The sequence below is a fragment of the Mesoplodon densirostris genome, chromosome 5, assembly GCF_025265405.1.
Source record: "Mesoplodon densirostris isolate mMesDen1 chromosome 5, mMesDen1 primary haplotype, whole genome shotgun sequence".
NCBI lineage: Eukaryota > Metazoa > Chordata > Mammalia > Artiodactyla > Ziphiidae > Mesoplodon > Mesoplodon densirostris.
In genome coordinates, this window is record NC_082665.1 from 59,222,761 (window position 1) to 59,243,144 (window position 20,384).

The 20,384-nt window shown below is 37.4% G+C and overlaps 2 protein-coding genes across 20 annotated transcripts in view; both read left to right on the forward strand.

Annotated features, from left to right (window-relative positions):
- The window catches only part of PHLDB2 (pleckstrin homology like domain family B member 2), a 130,638-nt gene extending 129,193 nt beyond the window's left edge, over positions 1–1,445 (forward strand). For all 19 annotated transcript variants that reach the window (XM_060098920.1, XM_060098922.1, XM_060098924.1 and 16 more), the window contains one exon: positions 283–1,445. In XM_060098920.1, the coding sequence (XP_059954903.1) occupies positions 283–423 (141 nt within the window). In that variant the 3' untranslated portion in view covers positions 424–1,445. The remainder of the gene's footprint in view (positions 1–282) is intronic.
- Positions 1,446–3,647: 2,202 nt separating this feature from the next.
- ABHD10 (abhydrolase domain containing 10, depalmitoylase) lies at positions 3,648–18,707 on the forward strand. The gene is made up of 5 exons (XM_060098928.1): positions 3,648–4,482; positions 6,793–6,976; positions 12,584–12,695; positions 13,097–13,234; positions 17,899–18,707. The coding sequence occupies exons 1-5, from the start codon at positions 3,786–3,788 to the stop codon at positions 18,241–18,243; spliced, it is 1,476 nt and encodes a 491-aa protein (XP_059954911.1). The 5' UTR covers positions 3,648–3,785; the 3' UTR covers positions 18,244–18,707.
- The last annotated feature ends 1,677 nt before the right edge of the window (positions 18,708–20,384 follow it).

Consider the following 20,384-nt stretch of genomic DNA (forward strand, 5'->3'; position numbering starts at 1 on the left):
TAAGAATAACATTTATTGAGCTATTTTTAGAGCACCCACTATCAGCTAGATACCCTGCTGGAGCTTTACAAGTAGCTGCTAAAACGATTAGTGAGCTCACTGTGAGAGTTCTTGTGCAGAAAGGCCAGAAATATGGTCAATCTTGAGAAAGGTGTTGAGGGCGAGGGAATAGTTACATTAGAACAGAAGTAATAGCTACATAGAAGCCTTCACATATCTATGTATTATATTTAATGTTATAATTTCAAGATTTTGTTTTATGTTCTTTTCCTTTTTTTTTAGAGTCCTAATCCATTACTCACCTTTAGCGTCAAGACGCATGACAGAATCTACTATATGGTGGCCCCATCACCAGAAGCCATGCGGATCTGGATGGATGTTATAGTTACTGGGGCGGAAGGTTACACTCACTTCTTGTTGTAGTGAACTGACACAATAGTCCACTTCAGGGCAGACTGCAATAATTTCTTACAAGAATAAAGCCATATTCAACACCAGGTGGAAAGACCCAACAGACCCATCCCTTTAACTGTGGATACTCAGAACTGTTTTCATATAAACAGGAAGTCATTTGTAAAAGGGAAAGAAGGGATTTTAATTCAAAGCTTGAGCGTAAATAACTCAAAGATTGATCATAAATAGCAAAGAATTGAAGCACCTAGGAGAAAGAAAACACTATTTTGGTAAATAGCATCACTTATAGGAACATTTCTTATAAATTCTTTTTTATCAATTGTTGATTTTGGTGAAATAAACTAAACCGTTTACAAATGTCTATATGTACTTGGAAAATATGAAATTATTTTAGCACCCAAATCATTGGCATTGACTTTACTGGTAATCAACTGACTTTTGTGAAAAAAGAGTATTTTGCTGAATGTTATTTTATAGATATAAACAAATAAGGGCTTGGAAGGGAATATATTGTACAAGGAGTTTGGCCCTACTTTTAAAGTACTACACCAAAACCAAAGACTTGATATCACCTCTGTTTAACAGTAGTCGTTTCAAGTGATGAACTGCAGTTAGTGTTACTCTACATTTTAAAATGGTACTTTGATGCCAACAAGTGCCCAGGAAGTTGACTTTGAAGAATCACCACCAGCATAAGCTACTGTACATATATAGCAAACTACTCTTTGTAAAAGAAGAACAAAAAGCTGTGTGTTTTCAGAAGAAGCAGTCTTAGACATTCTGTCACATTGGGCAATTTAAAATAAAGAGAATACTTAGGAGCTATTTTGATGAAGATTTCTCCATTCCCAGTACTGAGAATAAAGGCAACCAGTAGCCGATTTTCTTTATATTATCTGATTTCTCTTTGTTGCAGCCTCACATGACATAACTATGAAATACAGCTGTTTTCACCAAAGAACAGACCAATTAAAATCCTTATTTACAGAAGTATTGTGATTCCATTAAAAGGCAAATGAAGTTCAACTTAATGTACTCTGTAATGTACTATTTTATTATGTATTTTCTTTACAATTAGCCTTTGTTTTTTAGAGTTAAATTAATTTTTGTTGAATGAAATGACTTCAGGAAAGTCCTTTTATAATGATTTTCAAATGCCATTTATCCTGGTTTGTCATGTTGTGTGCGTTTGTAAGTATGAATGTACTCTTTCTACACATTGGCAAAAGAATAGAAGCAGAAAATAATGACATTACTTACTAGTACAAGTGAAATGATTAGATTAGAAGTGTCTGTAAAATCTTTGTCAGGCCTGCCTGGGTACAATTTTTTTTTATTTTATTTGCAGTGGTTTGTATACATGTTGCCAATAATAAGATTTTGCAACTGGATGACACATGATTTTACTTGAACAGTGAAGGACAAAATCACAATTGCAGAAGACATTTTTATAATCTGTTTTTTCAGAGATCATCCCTAAACCCTGTAATGAGAGTGAAATACAATTGCTAAACTTTTGTTGGTTAATGTAAAGATATAACTTTTCTGAACTGTACTCTACCTTCTTCATAGGATTGTAAAGATATTCTAATCAACTTTATGCCTTGCATGATATAGTAAACCTTTCCAATATGTGTGTTAAAATATGTTGAGTTTGGATTAAAATATTGACCAGATTTCACATTTGAAAATAAACTCCTCTCTCATTAGGAAGTCACCCATTGGTTACATGACAGGGGATGGATTAATCAGCAAAAGTCCATTGTAGAATTGACATAAAGGTTGTTGTGTGCTAACATTATGACTTGTAGTTTATAAACTGAAGTAATCAGAAATATCTCTGGTCACATTCCTGTTGCTAACAAAATGAGATAACCCCTGAGAAACCTGACATCTTTTTGTCTGATTGCACAGATGCAATTATTACTGGGGATTGAAGGACTGTGTTTACCTATCCTTCTCTCTGATGGGGAAAAAATCATGCAGGTATGAAGTTAAAGCTCTAAGGCTTTACTTGGTGGGGACGTCATTTGTTTCCCTGAACAAGGCAGCAGATTTCAGAGGAAGAAACCGCCCTCTACAGTATGTCCTTTCACACCTGTCAATGAAGGCAACATTGATAGTAGATTAACGGAAACGAACTTGTCTACTTCAGGCCCATTGCTGTCAGTAAAAGCATCTTCACTTGACTCTAGCTACAATTTTTCCTGATTTGTTATACTGATGAAGGTGGATGGAGAAAATGGTCCATGGGTTTCCCTGCTTTTTTTGTGCAGTGCCTTTCCCACTATGAGAACAAGTAGGATTTTATTTTCTGCACATAAAATGCAAGACCTGCAAAAATAAAGGGACAGAATAGGGACAGGAATGATTGAGAATATTTGCAAATATCCAGAACCATAGGGAGAAGTGTTTATTGTTAAGATACAAAGGATGCTGAAGTGATGTGCACTGGGCATCACCTTAGTGATTTTAGTCCCTTTAGAGTCTACAACAGGCTTAATGGAGAACTAGCAAAATAGCTCAGCAGCTTTTGGAGAAAGTTGCTAAATCAAGCAGCTGTCAAGCAGGTGTTTCTGGCAATACACCTCTCAAGAAAGAGATCTATTATTTTTATTTATCCAACTTTTCTGGTGTGTTCTAATAGGACAGGTTCTCAAGACTCCAAAGATAGGCTGGATTCACTGTATCCAGTATTAAACCAGCTACAGTAACTTTTAAATAGAAAACAAACAACAACAACAAAAAAACTAGTCCTTACTTGTTGATGCTTGAGGCCTCCAAGAATTGCTTTGAAGGGTGTCAGAGCAGGAATCCAGAAGCCCTTGTACCACAGTTTATTCAACCATTTTTTTTAAATTGGCCATTCCATTTTTTTCTTCTGTTTGCCTCTAAAAATGGTGCTCTAGTAGATAATATGCATCTTTATAAACTAGTATTTTCTATAGGATAGTCACAGATTGGGGCCATTGGGTCAAAGGGCATTGAAAATGATGCATATTTTAAATTGCCATAGGTGGTCAGGTTACTTGACAAAAAGAGTTTGTCAGTATACCCTCCCACCAACCTTACATGAGTGCCCATTGCCCAGCTTCCTTGCCGGAAAAAAGTTAAAAAGAACAAGAGTTGTTTTTTTAACTTTTGCCAATCTGATGGGTAGGAAAAATGGCATGGGTTATTTTTTTAATTCCAATTTTTCGGTTAGGTTGATCATCATGTTTACATATATGAACTGCCTACCACAGCTGTTGGCCAATTTTACTGGAATTATATATTTTTTCTTATTTCTAGGAGCAGGGTAAACAGAACTATTCCAGTTTTATTCTTCTGTTGAGACCGTTTATCTACTGGAATTTATTTTTGCGTATAGTATGAGACAGGGGTCAGATTATTTCAACAGTCAGGCATACAAAGAGCTAAAACAAACTGAAAAAGGGCGGAGGAGCGGCGAATGTTCGATTCCACTCCAGGCGTTTATACAAGCAGGATTAAGGTCAGATCTTCGAACCACTGCCGGTACACGTCAAAACTGTCAGGGCGTGAGAACTACTTGTAACGCAGCAAGCCTAGCACTTTATGTTTCAGCTCCCTACTGTCATCTGGATGATGAGATGGTTTCCTACCTAGGAACGATGGGTGGGGTTCCTCTCCTCGCTTCCAGTCCAGGGGTATCTACCCACCGAGAAAGCAGCCTACCGAGGGCGCTCGAAACATCCCAAACTCACAGACCGAACCTGCCCGACAGAACAGCCCAACAGCGAAAGGCTTGGAAGAGCGACGACGCTCTGCGCATGTGCGCTCTCCGGGGGTCGAAACTCGGACAGGCGCCGTTTACCAAGTTGCGTCTAGCAGGGGGCGGTGCTTGCGCAAGCTCAGTTTCTGGGGGCCGTGCGTGTCTCTGTAGGTCGGCGCGGGGCGCAGGGGCCGTTGGGAAGATGGCGAGGGTGGGTCTGGACGCTTGGGTACGTTGCCGCAGGTGGGGCTGGATGGCCATCTCCTTCGGCTTCCACCGTGGGCTCAGCACGTTACTTGCACCGAAGGCCGAGCGGGCGCCACGGTGGCTCCCAGGTCAGTGTCCGAAAGGCTGGAGTAGGACGCGTACTTTCGAACATCCCGGATTCCGGCAGTTCCTGTGCCATGCGTTTTTGGCGCACCGTTCAGAAATGCTCTTCCCCGGTTCTCAGTACCCCAGTTCTAGGCGCTTTCGACAATTCTGGTGAAGGCTGTGAGGAGAGCTCTGCCGGGCCCTGGGGTATTCTGGACAGCCCGGGCCGTTTGTGGTGTTACGCTCTGCAGTCTAAGGATCCTCTCTGCCCGCCTCCCCTTTGTTAAGCGCCAACATTAGGAAACATTCAGATGTACATTTAATGCGTTTAATTATTAGTTGCTTTTGCTTTTCTCTGCTAGTTCTAAAGGGTTTACAGATCGTGACTGTTAAGATGCTTAGACCTGCCCTCCCTTGACTTGAGCGATTTTACAATATGAACATTTTCTTTGGAAAATTGTAAACGCCATCATCAAGCCTAATTTCTAGTTTTTTGTTCTTGTTTTTTTTTTTTCCATGATCGCAGCCCAGTAAAAACTGTAGTCATTACTCTGCAAAGGAAACTAGAATTTGGACGAAAAATTAGAGCCCCTGAATATTTCCATTCCTTGTGCTTGATTCTTCTCCGTCCCACTCTACGTCCACTCCCAACCCCCATATATGTAGTCTGTCTTTCTGAATTATGTCTTTTTATATTTTTGTTTTGTTGTGTTCACACCCTTGCTAGACAGCTGTCAGATGCATAGTGCTTGGACTGGGAATTGTCATGGCAAATACCATTTGAGTTAAAAATTTTAAGCATATTATCAGTTTAACTTATATTTAATTGTACACAACCAAAAGGCTGTTATATATCTGTTTTTCTAGCAAAGTATAGTATGTCATTACATTAACTAGAATATGATACTCTTTTACTAAACATTCATTGAACACTTATGCCCCAGGCTTTGAGCTAATCCTTACAGTATGAAGGTCATTCACGGATATAATGTTAAGAACCTGACCACTTACAGCTCACCAAGATTAAACAAATTGTAATTATCTCATGGAGAATTTCCTGTTGGAAAGTAATATGGAAGAGAGGATATGAAGGAATTTTGGAGTGCTAAGGAAATGGGAAATGAACATTTTTGCTGCTGCAATCTGTCAACCAACATAACTGGCTCCTACTAGCCTTGTTTTTCACTAAAAGTTTTAAATTTGGCATATTTCACTATACATTGAAACTCTGAAACAGGATTACATATAAAAGGGATAGCTTTAAGGGCTTCAATTCAGTATTTAAAAAAATCAACTTCTCAAATCCAAAATGAGGAAAACTTTATTAGCTTACATGCAAGAGACTGAGAAGTTTTAATTAGCCACAATAAAGTAGAGAAAGGTTTCATGTAATAAAAAAGAGATTCCGTTGGTCCAGAAAAAGACTGTTAAGGGAGTACACAAGCCTAGTTTCTTTGGAGGGAGAGAGTGGGATTATAAATGACTTTTTTTTTTAATGTCTTTACATTTTTTAAGAGCAAGTATTGACTTTACAGTAGGGAAGGAACTTTAAAAATATAATGAAATGGAACAATCTTGTAAGGTTTACCCATTGTGCCTTTGTACTTGAACTAAGATTTGTGTGTACCATTCACAGAAAACCAGGCCAACAAATAAAACACAGTGATTGGGAGTCCTATGAGAAATCTTTTTCCAAAAATGGTATTATCATACATTTATTCAAGGTTACTTGTAAAGAAACTGCTCATTGAACCCGCCTCAGCAGATATAGAATCACGATTGGCTGTTACCATGGCCCATGATTTTATGGGTGGAGAGGGAATCAGTAATAAAAGGGGCACAGCACCTCTACCTTTGAAACAACTTCCCAAGGGCAGACCAAACTTGTTTCTCCCCCTCCCCACTAAAAAGTAGAGGATGTGAAACCCCTTAAACACTAAAAAAAAAAATTTAAGAAGACAAATCTCACAAGAAAGGGCTAAAACTAGGTAAATCTGAATGTTGATTGATACTATTTGGGACAGATGATATAGCAGCAACAGAAAAACATTTTTGACAAGTCTCTGTCTTTTGTTGCCTTCAAATTTCCTTCCCATTGTGTATTTTGGAAGAATCATGATTGGACCTTGCTCAGAGAAGACACTGACTGTGACATGATTTTAAAAGATGCCATGCACAGACTTGTGACTTTAATACTTCACATCTGTATTTTTTTCTATTAAATGGAAATAGTATTTGACATCAATTTGATGAGTTAAGAAAGTTCAGATTAAAAGTATGTATGGTTTTCAAAAAACTGTGTTTGCAAACTATGTTTTGTGTACTTTGTTTAGCTTGCAGACAAAAGACATCAATCTCTTTCCTTAGTCGACCAGACCTTCCAAACCTGGCTTATAAGAGGCTAAAAGGCAAAAGTCCAGGAATTATCTTCATCCCTGGCTATATTTCTAATATGAATGGTACAAAAGCATTGGCGATTGAGGAGTTTTGCAAATCTCTAGGTCACGCCTATATAAGGTAGGAACAACACATTTTAGAGAAAATATTACTACCATTTACCGTGGCAGTAGAGAATTACTTCTGCTCTAACCATCTGGAACAAATGCCAGCATTTTTATAGATTAATTTATTTTAATGGTCTGTAAGCTTTCATCTTGTGATTTAGGGTTCTTGTAAAGTGCAGCCTTTAAAAGGCCTTTTTTATAGGTCTTTGTGGGGAATTCCTTGGCAGTCCAGTGGTTAGGACTCCGAGCTCTTACTGCTGAGGGCCCAGGTTCAATCTGTGGTCGGGGAACTAAGATCCCACAAGCCACGCTGCCAAAACAAAACAAAAAACCAAAATAAATAAATAAATAAATAAATAAAGGTCTTTGTGCCACACCGACAGTGGTGGCAGAAAAAAACTAGTGGTAACTTAGCTCTTTAGAAACAATATTCTAACATGACAACAAACCAGTGTACTAATTGGCTTTCTTGTAATCTCGTAATTGTGGTTTTCCTTTGGGGACTTAAGGACATTTATTTGACCACTGTTTATTTCCTTTTAAAATATGTAGTTTAAAATAATATACGTGTTTAAAAGTATTGTAAAATTAATATTGTATAATTCGCATTTCCACTGAGTTTTTCTTTCACTTCTGTAGCCTGAATATGTATAAGCATAAATAAGGATATGTGTTGTTTACTACTTGATTTCACAGTTCCTAATATTTCATACTGATAAGTGTTTTACTAAAATCATGTGTTTGCATTGTTATTAGATTTGTTTACTTATAACAATCATTTATTTAGTGCCTGATTTGCCAGAAGAGATAGTATGGTTTAGTAAAAAGAGCACTGGCCTGGAATTCAAGAAACGTGGGCTCTAGAATTAATGCTAGCAATAACTGACAAGATGAGTCAGTTAATAAATGCTGGACCTATTTTCTTCACCATAAAAAGGAGGAGATTGGACGAAAGATAATTTCTGAATTCTTTTCTAGCACTAGCAACCTAAAAATCTATTTATCTAGTTTTTAGAAGAGTTTCACTAACATTCACTCAATAGGTTTAGAAAATACAGCTTTTAGAAATAAAATTAAAAATAATTCGAAAAAAAGAATTTAAAAACTTTCAGAATTAAAAATAAGACTTTTATCTATTCAATATATTAGCAAAAAATATGTCAATTGTATGAATTTTGTCTTATTCCTGTTATCAAATTAACTGAATTATTTCATTTTCATGCTCAGAACTCTTAAAAATATGTTCTAACCTAACTATTATTCTGAAGACTGGAGTATTTTTCACAAGTAGACTTTCTAGCACTATACTGGTGCTGTGAAATATACAAAGAATTATAAAACATGGTCGTTGCCCGTAAGGATCTTTTAATCAGGGTGGGGAAATGCAAGATAAAATACATATGGGAAATTAGACAGAAATATTCATCAAAATGTGATTATGTCAAAGAGCAGGATACTAAATTGTATAAGGTGAGAGAAAACTAGGAGTCAAAGTAGATAGAAAAAACTTTATAAAGGAACACTGAAAAATAGTTAGGATTTGGGTAAGAAGGAAGAGCTATCCAGGAAGGGGAGGACTACCCTGAGCAAAACATGATATCAGAAAACTTGCCATCATTCTCCTTCTTTGTCCCCAAAAGAATTTGACTCAAGAAATCCCCATTTTGGGCTTCCCTGGTGGCGCAGTGGTTGAGAGTCCGCCTGCCAATGCAGGGGACACGGGTTCATGCCCCGGTCCGGGAAGATCCCACGCGCCGCGGAGTGGCTGGGCCCGTGAGCCATGGCCGCTGAGCCTGCGCGTCCGGAGCCTGTGCTCCGCAATGGGAGAGGCCACAGCAGTGAGAGACCGCGTACCGCAAAAAAAAAAAAAAATCCCCATTTTATCAGTTCTCGAATTTAAATTGAGACTATAAGAGCTATAACCAGTTCCTAGCTCCCTATAAGACATATAAGGGGGTTTTCTGCATTTTGGATGCATATGAAATAAATTTTCTTTTTAAAGGTATATTAAGTAATGAGGCTGAAATTATAATGTATACAGACAATTACGTGATACTGTATTAAAATGTAGCCTAAGTGAATCTTTATAGAAGTTTATAGTATAGCCCTTCGTTATAATTTTTAATTTGATCAGGTTCCTTTTTATTTGCTTTCATCAAACTTCATTGCAATCTAATCACTATTAGCTATTGATTGCATTTTAACTTGTTATAAGAGAATTTATCTTCTATTTATACTCCCAATTTCTCAATTTACTTTTGTTGTGATTTTGTCTGTAAAACTTAGATCTTGAATGAGGAAGTGGTTAGTTCTGTATATTACACAAGGAATAGTACATATGGTTCTGTGTAAATGGTTTTTTAATATCCTGCCACCATGCCTAAAATAAGATTGAGTCGGAGCTCAGGAACACATGGTTTTAGTGCTGGTCTTCTCTCATAATTACTTCTAATAAAATTTAAAATTTTAGATTTGGGAATATGTTCCAGAGTACTGGGGCTGCTAAGACAGAATTGCGTTACTGTGTTCAAAAGTTTTAAACTGCTGAATGTTTTTTAATTATCTTTGTCACTTGGTTAGGGTTCAGCAAGAATGAGCTATATTGTCACCTATTAGTATCACTGAATGTTTATATTTTCCTTTTTGAAGGCCCTCTACATGTGTTTTGCATCTTCACCATGTAGTTGGAAGGCAACTGTAAACAAAATACAGCAAGTAGAGATGTGTGATTGCCCACAGAGAGGGGTAAAGGAGAATTAGTTGGTGTCTTTCTCCCCTCTTCTCCCTGATCTGTCTTCTATACCCCCTGGATTGAGGAGGAATAATAACTGTGATTTAGACTTCAGTAGCTGCCTTGTTACGCTATTTCGTAAGGATCCAGAACCACTTCACTTCATACCTAATTTTAATTTCTTTCTCCATCACTTTTATTTATTTATTTTTAAATTTAATTTTATTTATTTATTTGTGGCTGCATTGGGTCCTCGTTGCTGCGCACGGGCTCTCTAGTTGCGGCGAGCGGGGGCCACTCCTTGTTGCGATTCGCAAGCTTCTCATTGTGGTGTATTCTCTTGTGGAGCATGGGCTCTAGGTGCACGGGCTTCAGTAGTTGTGGCACGTGGGCTCAGTAGTTGTGGCTCGCGGGCTCTAGAGTGCAGGCTCAGCAGTTGTGGCATGCGGGCTTAGTTGCTCTGTGGCATGTGGGATCTTCCCGGACCAGGGATTGAACCCGTGTACCCTGCATTGGCAGGCGGACTCCCAATCACTACGCCACCAGGGAAGTCCCTCCATCACTTTTTAATCCCTTATCTCTAAGAAAATATGTATACACTATATAGCACATACATATTCTTCAAGTACACGAAAAACACTAGGATTTAATAGTTTTCACCAGATTTTAAGCATCAGAAAAATACTGAAAACTTTAAATAAAATAGTTCTTTATACTTTTACATTCTACTTCTATTCATTTAATATGTATTATAGTACTCAGTGTGTGAGGTTCACATGCTAGCCACTATGGAGAATGCAGAAACAAAAATAAGATGATGGTATTTCCCCTCTAGGATCTTTACAGTCTCATAGGAATGATGAGACACAAATACATAAACTGTCTTACAGAGCAGGATATAATAAAATGATTGTGACTAATAAAAGTGAATTCTATCCAAGTTTCATTAGGTAGAGGTTTTTTTTGTTTTTTTGTTTTTTCAGCTTGTCTGGGAAGTCTTTCCAGCAAAATTTCATTTGGACTAAGCTCTGAAAAGGGATATTAGTAACGAAGGTGATGGGAGAAGATATTCCACGTGAAGGAAATGGATGAAGCGTAAAACAGAGACAGAAAACTTAGAGTCTTTTTTAGGAACAGCAAGTTGATCAGTTTGACTAAAGCAGTAGTTTCATCAGAAGAAATAAAAGGTCAATCTGAGATGACTAAAATATGTTTTTAAAAAACAGGCTAAAGCACTAAATTTATATGTTATATATCACAGGAAGCCATTGAAATTAAAGCCATATCAATACAATGTGTCAGACAAAACCTGACAGTATGAAGTGGGTCCATTTTGGAGAAAGAATAGTCATAGAGACACAGTGAGGAGGCTGCTGTGATAGGGTAGGTTTAAGATGAGAAAGACCTGCACCAAGACACCAGTCTTACCAAACTGAGGAGAAAGGGGTGCATGTGAGAAAAAATGAGAGAGTGAGGATAGTACAGAGCAGGCAGTGTTCTATACCCTGGGGAGAAACAAGCTTGAAAGAAATCAGTCTGCCCTTGAAGAACTGACATTCTAGTCAGAGAGAGACATATATTTAAAACCTGATTACAACACACAATATGAAAAGTGTTAATTGGGTACAAAGAAAGTGACGTACTACTACTAAATGACACATTCTGTCAAAGAAAGTTCCTCAAAGGAGGTGACATGACTTAAAGGATGACTAGGAGTTTGAATGGGGAAGGAAGGCTTTTTAGGCAGTGGAACAGCATGTAAAGTCTCAAAGTTAGGAAAGGGTTTATCCAGGAATTGGGAGTAGTTCAGTATGACTAGGGTTTAGGGCAGTCTGCAGGAGTGGTATGATACTTCATGATTTATTGAATTGAGACCTTGAAGGAGAGGTAAAATTCACAGATCAAACAGACTCTGAGCCTGGAGAACTAGGAAGTTGGAAGGAAAGAAAACCAAGAGGAGGAGCTAGTGATGATGAATTTGATTCTGGACTTCTCTTTTCCTTCTACTAATTGAGTAAACATACACTTAGCACTTACCATGTGCAAGGGACTGATCTAGGCACTGGGAAAGCAGTGTGAACAAAACAATCTGCCCATATGGAGCTTCCATTCTAGTGTGGGAGATAGACCACAAACCAATAATCAAATGTGTGTATTGTCAGGTAGCAGTATTTGCTATAAAGAGAATAAAGCAAGGTAAGGAACTAGAGAATGATGAAAGAAGCACAACTTTAGGTTGAATGGTCAGAGAAGACTTACAGAGATGTAACATTTGAGCCAAAGGCCTAAATGAAGTGAGGGAGCAATCTGAGTGGATATCTGGAGTAGGGTAGTCCACGTGGAAGGAGAAGCTGTTGTAAAACTCCTGAGGCAGGAATGTGGGTGGTATATTCCATTAACTTCAAAAAGGAAAGTAAGGATACAACTGGGAGGGGGAGAGAACAGTAAGAAATGAGATCAGAGAGGTAGTCAGGGGCTAGGGAATGGGAAGGACTTTGGATTTTACTTGAAGATTATACAAAGCCTTTGGAGGGTTTGTGCAAGACATGATTTTTGTTTTAAAAGGATCACTGACTACTGTGTGGGGAATAGACTTTGAGGGTGAAAAATGAAAATGGAGATCTACTAGGAGACTGTTGCATTAGTTCAGTCAAGAGAGGATAGTGATTTGGACCAGGCTGGCAGCAGTGGAGGAGGTAAGAAGGTAAGTGGCTATGGGAGATCTTTGAAGGTTAAGCCAGTAGGATTTGCTGAAATACATATTGTCTTCACTGTTTTACTTTAATGTATTTTAGACATTGTAATAATGATTAATGTGCTATCTTCCTTAAAAATTAGAGAAGCAAATACATAGATATCTAACTATAGATATGTTTTCTCTTTTTCCAGGTTTGATTACTCAGGAGTTGGAAATTCAGATGGTAACTTAGAAGAATGCACAGTGGGAAAATGGAGAAAAGATGTTCTTTCTATAATTGATGACTTAGCTGAAGGACCACAGGTGACTGTTTTTTTTTTAAATATGATAATTGTTGACTGCAACCTCATGACATTTGAGCTGTTTCTTTAGATGTGAAAATTTAATATTTTAAATGTCTAACAATCCACTTTTGTATTTCAATATCAAATCAATCAGTTCTATTATTTTCACTTTCTCATAAAACGAAGGTAGCATTTTACTTTCCATTTTACGAATTCCATTTGTCTAGTTTATTCTCTGTTATAGACCTAATACTTTAACAAAATGTAATCATAATCTTAATTTTACTTTGTGCCAAATATTAAAAGTCTGGGAACGAATGAATATAAAGAAAGAAAGTATATACATTCTATGAAATTATTCGCTTCCTTACAGAAAAGAAAAAGAAATTCCTCTTTAAAACTACATGTTTTTATTTTTAGATACTAGTTGGATCTAGCCTCGGTGGATGGCTTATGCTTCATGCTGCAATCGCACGGCCACAAAAGGTTGTTGCTCTTGTTGGCATAGCGACAGCTGTGGATAGCCTGGTGACACAGTTTAATCAGCTTCCTGTTGAGGTAAGTCCCGGGCAACCTCCGTGTATCCCTCCTGTCGTTCTTTTGCTCCCTCTTTGAATTTTGTTCATGTGTCATCTGTCCTTTGACTTGTTACACTGGCCCATCTTTTGTCTTAACTGCCTTTTTGTATACCATTTCTTTGCCTTCTTTAACTATTTGGTCTCCTGTTTAAGGTTTTCTTTTTTTTCACTGTCACTTCAAATCATTTTGCCAAATATTTGAGCCGCATGAATGAAATCACACTTTAAATTTCTTGTTTTAGCAACATTTTATTAACCACATTTGTTTATTTGGTTCATACATCGTGATCTCTTTTTGGACCTCTTAGTCTTATTTTGTGGCTTATGGGAAATAGTACCTATTCTATGACCATGTTAAGACAGCTAATCCATTATGAAACTATTTTTTTTTTAGCCTGAAAGCCTCAGATCCTCTCTCAGAAGAGTTCTCTGAGCACACACTGTCAGTCATACACAGGAGATGAGACTTGCCATTCCTGGCCTAGACACTAAGTTAGCATTCTTTTTCTACTCCTAATTCTCACCTTTAAAAAGAAGGTGCTTTTCACCATTAGCATGTTCTTCAGTAACTCATGATAGAAATAAGGTTTCTGAAGTAATTGGGAAGGGAATTAGTTTATTATACTTTGTTATTGGACATATGTTTAAGCACTTCAGTTGTCTGCAAGGATAAAAAAAATGGTGGGTAATAGCTGTTTATTTTTGTGTATGTTATTTTTTGTTTTGCAATCAATTCAGTTCTCCTTGGGCATGTTTTTCCTAGGGCTCTGAATTTCACTTGTGGGACTAAGATCCTAGCAGAAAGAAAAACAGTCTGGAGCAGTGGTTCAGAAAGTGTAGGTCCGAGGCCAGCAGCAACAGCATCACATGAGAACTTGTAGAAATGGATATTCTTGAGCTTCACCAAGACCAGCTGAATCAGAAACTGGGAGTTTGGCCCAGTAATCTGTTTTAACCAGGCCCGCAGATGAAGTGTGAGAACCACTGCTCTACAGAGTTGGGGAGCAGGAGGGGGAGGAAAAGCAAAAGAAGAAAAAAAGCCTGTGTAGTGTTGAATGGTAGAATGTCATTGACTTTTGCCTCAAGTTCTGCATTGAATTCAGTGCCATGTACTCTCTGTTCTAAGTTTATTCTTAGTTCACATTGTTCTTTCCAGCTCCTTAAGAATGGCATTGTCTGCAGAGTCAGGTTCTTCATATGATTTCCTGTCAGGGTTAAAATTACAAAGCTGATCTTCTTGGCACTTACCTCCTATTTCTGAATTGTTTTCACTTTCTTGATTGTTTCTTATACATGGTTGCTCCATGTCCTCATGCTGCTAGATTTTCCTACCATTGTATCCTTTGCATATAAACCTTGGACCCCTTAGTCTGTTCTCTAACTCAATAATACAGTGCTTCTCATGGTAGGAAATTATTTCAAGAAGCTGGCCTACTGGAAAAGAATTGATTAAACAATTATGGGAGGTCATTGGTAAATGACAAGATATGTGTACATTTATTTTTATGTGTGTGTATCCATCACTCAGGGAAGATATGGTAGATACCCTGTTAAGTGACTGAGAAGATCTATAGCCTGCAAATCAGGGTATATCTTTGCTAATCCTAAATCAGACCAGCAAAAATTCTTAAACAGAAACATGTTGACCCTTATTAACTTAAAAGCATGTGTAAAGAAAGAGCAGGGACACTAGGACCACTATCTCTTCTTCTCCACATAGACAGCCAGTACTAGCAGTGTCAAGGGAATGGAGGTGGAGGTTTTTACTATCTTCTTTAGCCCTGGGAATGTTACGACCCAGCATTACTCATTATGTAGGAACTTGGCTTACCTCTTAACTAACTCTAATGATTGTCTGCTTCTTTGGACAGTAGAGGGCGTCAGGCAGGATGCACAGCTGTTGGAGTCTAAGCTTCACAGCCACATTGCCTTGTTAGTTTCTTCTTGGTGTAGAAATTATGTATATTGTACATTTTCTCTGATTAATACTGTTTTTGCTATTTCTATACTTTTTGTTTTTGAGGCTTTGGGACATATAAGATTTTGTAAAGTTAAGTTTGTTCTTCAAATGGACAATATTCATTCAACTCAATAGCAGATAACAGAGGTAGTTGGGGTGGGCATTGATGCTTAAAATGCAACTATTATTAATTATGTCTCAGTAATTAACATAGTTCCCACTTCATCTAATAATCAATGAGACTAGTTCTTATTACTGAAATTACCAATTCAGGAACAGACATGAATAGCTTGAAGGTAACTGAATATCATTTTTACTTTAAATATTTGATTCATATGTTGCTTTAATGCAAAGTACCCCATGATACTAATATAGGTTCATATATTTTATAGTTTTTTAGACTTCCATTAATTTTAAATCATTTGGATATAGATATTTAGAAGTCTAGGTTTCAGATATACAGCTTTTTCACTGAATCAAATCTTTTTGGAATTTTATAAAAGACATTAAAATTCCTAAGTACACAGATTATATCATACATATTTTACTGTTTAAATTATTTTTTGCCTCTTTGTATTCATAATAAGTCAACAATATTAAATGTGGAAAAATAATATTTTCATTGAAAATTTAAATACAAAATTTTTGAAATATATTGTATGTAGCTTTTCTTTCCTTATATTTTTCTTTATTTTTGATAAGATGTCCATCTGTTTTTCTAGACAGAAATGCCCTTCATATTATTTAGTTGCAAGAGGCTTAAAGCTATTTACATCTTGATTTACTAGTTCAAGTTGTGATAACCTTTCCAAAGAATTTATTATATGCATATAAACCTTTATGTTCAAAGATGTTCATGGAAGTATTCAGCAGTGTGGGAATGGTCAAGTTAATTATCTTAGATGCATTATAGTGGACAATTATGCAGCCTTTAAAAACTTTTAGTAGAATCTTTTAAAACCCATAAATATATATATTGAATAAATAAACCAGCGCTGAAAACTATATATGAATTGTCATAGCTAAGTGTTTTACATATTGTATATATAAGAACCAAACACATATAGAAAACTACTGGAAGGAAGTAAGCCAGAATAATAATGGTTGTTATATCCACGAAATAGGATTATGGGTGATTTATTTATTTTTATGCTTTTTTTTTTTAAGGGGAGAGTTTTTTGTTTTTGTTTTTAATAAATTTATTTATTTATTTATTTTTGGCTGCGTTGGGTATTCATTGCTGTGTACCGGCTTTCTCTAGTTGCGGCGAACGGAATCTGCTCTTCCCTGCAGTACGTAGGCTTCTCATTGCGGTGGCTTCTTGTTGCGATGCACGGGCTGTAGGGTGCATGGGCTTAGTTGCTCCGCAGCATGTGGGATCTTCCCGGACCAGGGCTCGAACCGGTGTCTCCTGAACTGGCAGGCAGATTCTTACCACTGCGCCACCAGGGAAGCCCTATTTTGTTATTTATTTATTTAATTTATTTATTTTTGGCTGCGTTGGGTCTCGTTCGAGCTTTCTCTAGTTGCGGCGAACGGGGGCTGTTCTTGCAGCGTGTGTGCTTCTCATTGCCGTGGCTTCTCTTGTTGCGGAGCACAGGCTCTAGGCATTCGGGCTTCAGTAGTTGTGGCACGAGGGCTCAGTAGTTGTGGCTCGTGGGCTCTAGAGCGCAGGCTCAGTAGTTGGGGCACACGGGCTTAGTTGCTCCGTGGCATGTGAGATCTTCCCGGACCGGGGCTTGAACCCGTGTCCCCTGCATTGACAAGTGGATTCTTAATCACTGCACCACCAGGGAAGTCCCTTTTTATGCTTTTTATATTTTCCATGTTTCTATAATAAGTATATGTTACTTTAACTAGAAAATTGTTTAAGACAAATTATAATCTAAAAAATAGAAATTCTTCAAGAATCAAAGAATACCCAGCATTTTATTTTAAGGGTAGAAATGATACCATGCTCAGTTTTCAGGAAGTATTTGGAAGGCTTCTTTGTCATCCACAACAACAAACAAATTTTTTCTCATTCCATAGAACTCTAAAAGGCAAAAACTACATTTTTTTTACATTCAGGATAAAATTGGGTGTGTATGGTTGCCCCAGAATAACCAGTCTTATTATTCATTTTTAGCACTATGCTTTATTCTTCTCCTTCTCCCACCCCATCCCCATTTTAGTAACTTCTCGTATACGTACTTTTAGTTTCATGATTTTTAAATCTAAACAATTTTTATTCCTAAGATTTGATTTTATGTAATATGAATGCCACCTGTACTGATTCCAATACATTATTGTACTTTTCTCCCCTTCATTTTCCCTTTCAAGTTGTAGTGAAGCAATACCTGATTTTTAAGATGTTACACGATAAAGTTAGTTAAATCTGTTTGAATCTAGTTACAGCAGTTAACCACCTTTCAACTTTAAACATAGGTATTACTCTAACTTTAATATCCTCTTTTGTAAAAATGGAATAATAACACATAGTATCAGGATCTTATGGGATACTATGTGGAAAATACTTGTCACAGCTCCTTGCACGTAGTAATTAATTACTGATAATTATCATCGTTATATTTTTATCTGTTTTCCCCTTCGTCAAAGACTGCTTTTCTTGAATTGTTTAAGACTATTTATTGTATGTGTTAATGTTGCATAAATACTTTTGTTTTCCTCATTTTTCCCAATAGGCAAAAAAGGAAATAGAGATGAAAGGTGTGTGGTCCATGCCATCAAAATACAGTGAAGACGGAGTTTATCGCATTCAGTACAGTGTCATTAAAGAAGCAGAGCACCACTGCTTGTTACGTGGTCCCATTCCTGTGAGCTGCCCTGTAAGGTTGCTCCACGGCATGAAGGATGACATTGTACCCTGGCCCACGTCCATGCAGGTTGCTGACCGAGTAGTCAGCACAGATGTAGACGTCATCCTCCGAAAGAATAGTGATCACCGAATGAAGGAAAAAGCGGACATTCAACTTCTGGTTTACACTATTGATGACTTAATTGATAAGCTTTCAACTGTAGTTAACTAGAATCACAGTTTTAGTTGGAATGTAAAGTAATGGATCCAGAAGATGGAAGTGGGATAACAGATGAAGGACCCTGATACTTAGAAGGTTTGTTTCTCTTATCTCTACTTTTAAAAAATCATGGGAGTATTTAATTATGTATTTGCACAAGTGATTCAGATTGTGAAGAAAGTGCCAGCTGCTGTTTGAAAAATTTTCTCCTTCCTTCAATCCTTGATTTTTTTCATTAAAATATTTCCTATTTTTTTATGCAAGAGATGTTTACCTTCTAATGCTATGTTAACTGTGCCAGCTCTTAGAATTGCTAATAAAACTTGATTTTTTTGTTTTTTGTTTGGTATCATTGTATATGGAGATTTGCAAAATTATTTCTGATTTTAAAATGCAGTTTACAAGATATAGGAAAATGTTTATTGAAATAAATCTAAAATGACTAGAGTAATGTCTGAAGCACAATAAAGTTCAAAATAAAGCTATTACTTTATATATTATATTCTGCATGTTATATTTGAACTTAAAATCAAGGTTATTCTTTTTTAAGGGCTCAAAACTTTACAGATATATAAAGGATATATATCACTTTTAAATTTTGGCTTATATGTCTTATAGTTAACTGGGGGAATTTCATCTTAAGCAATGATGTAGTATTTTCATATTCTGATTTCGTATTCCAAAGAAGAAATGAATCTATATATTATCACCTACCTGCAGAAACATTCCTGTTTTATTAATATGTGGCTTAAGTACAAATAGCCAAGTGATTGCCATCTAAATCAGAGGGCTTTCTAAAATGTAGAGATAGTAAGAAAACATGAAAGGGAAATACAAAGTTCTTTTTTTAATAACTAAAATAAACTTGTGCAGTAATCAACCTTGATATTGAATTGGTGTCTTTTAGCTTTTAAGTTTGACTGGACTTTATTTAGTTTGCATGCGTCAAAAATGTCTTTAACTCATTAATAAGAGAACCAGCAAATGGTAAACCTGGTTCAAAGGACAATTGAAGAAACATTTATAGGTTTTGAAGAATGTTGGGATAAAATTCCTGTGCTGAAAAGAGTTAACATAGCAGATGACTGCTTCTCCTCAGAGAGACCTGCTTACAAAGTTCACCCTTGGCTAGCATCTGGGAACTTGGATTTTAGGAGTGTCCCAGCATTCTGTTAGGGAACTGTTGATCAAAACCGCCAGCCTTGGCCAGACACAATGATAACCACTTGCCTGAGTTGTCTCACAACAGGAGGTCCCAATAAAGAACAAGGTGCTGCCACCGAAAACTAACTGGGAAAATTCGGGATGGGCCGAAAGGAGGAGGGAGGAGGTGATATGTCCTGCCTACCTCCCAGAAACCCTCACGCTGAAATCCATCTGGGCTGAGAGGTGCATATGCCACCAGGAAGGACCCTGAGTCAGAACGATTGGCCAGAGGCAACCCGGAAACTAATCCCATCACAGTAAAACCTATGACTGCGAGCCACATGGCAGAGCAGTCCTCCTGGGTTCCCTTACCCGGCTGCTCTCCACCTGGGCGCCCCTTTCCAATAAAGTCTCTTGCTTTTTCAGCACGTGTGTCTCCTCGGACAATTCATTTCCGAGTGTTAGACAAGAGCCCCCTCTCGGGCCCTGCAAGGGGTCCGCCTTCCTGCAACAATTCCAGAACTGATCAAAGTGGCTCACTGTGCCTGAACTGTCTGTACCAACAATGTGGTTTGTGCTGGACAAATGCTGTCCTCTGAGTCTAGACTTCTGGTAGGTGCCAAGCAGAGACTACCCAAGTGGCCAGCTCCCAATAAACACTGGGCACTGAGTCTCTGACAAGCTTTCCTGGTGGACATTTCACATGTGCTGTCACAATGCCTTGCTGGGGGTATTAAGCTCAACTTATGTGACTCTACTAGGAGAGGATTCTTAGAAGCTCATGCCTAGTTTCCCCAGACTTCACTTTGTGTGCCTTTTTCCTTTCCTGATTTTGCTTTGTATCTTTTCACTGTAATAAATCATAGCTGTGAGTCCTTCTAAAAAATGGTCAAACCTGAGGGTGGTCTTGGGGACCCCGACACAGATCCAAAGCAGATTAATATCCTACAGGGCAAATACAATATAACCTAGGAGTTATCTTTTATGCCAAACAAAAATCATTTACA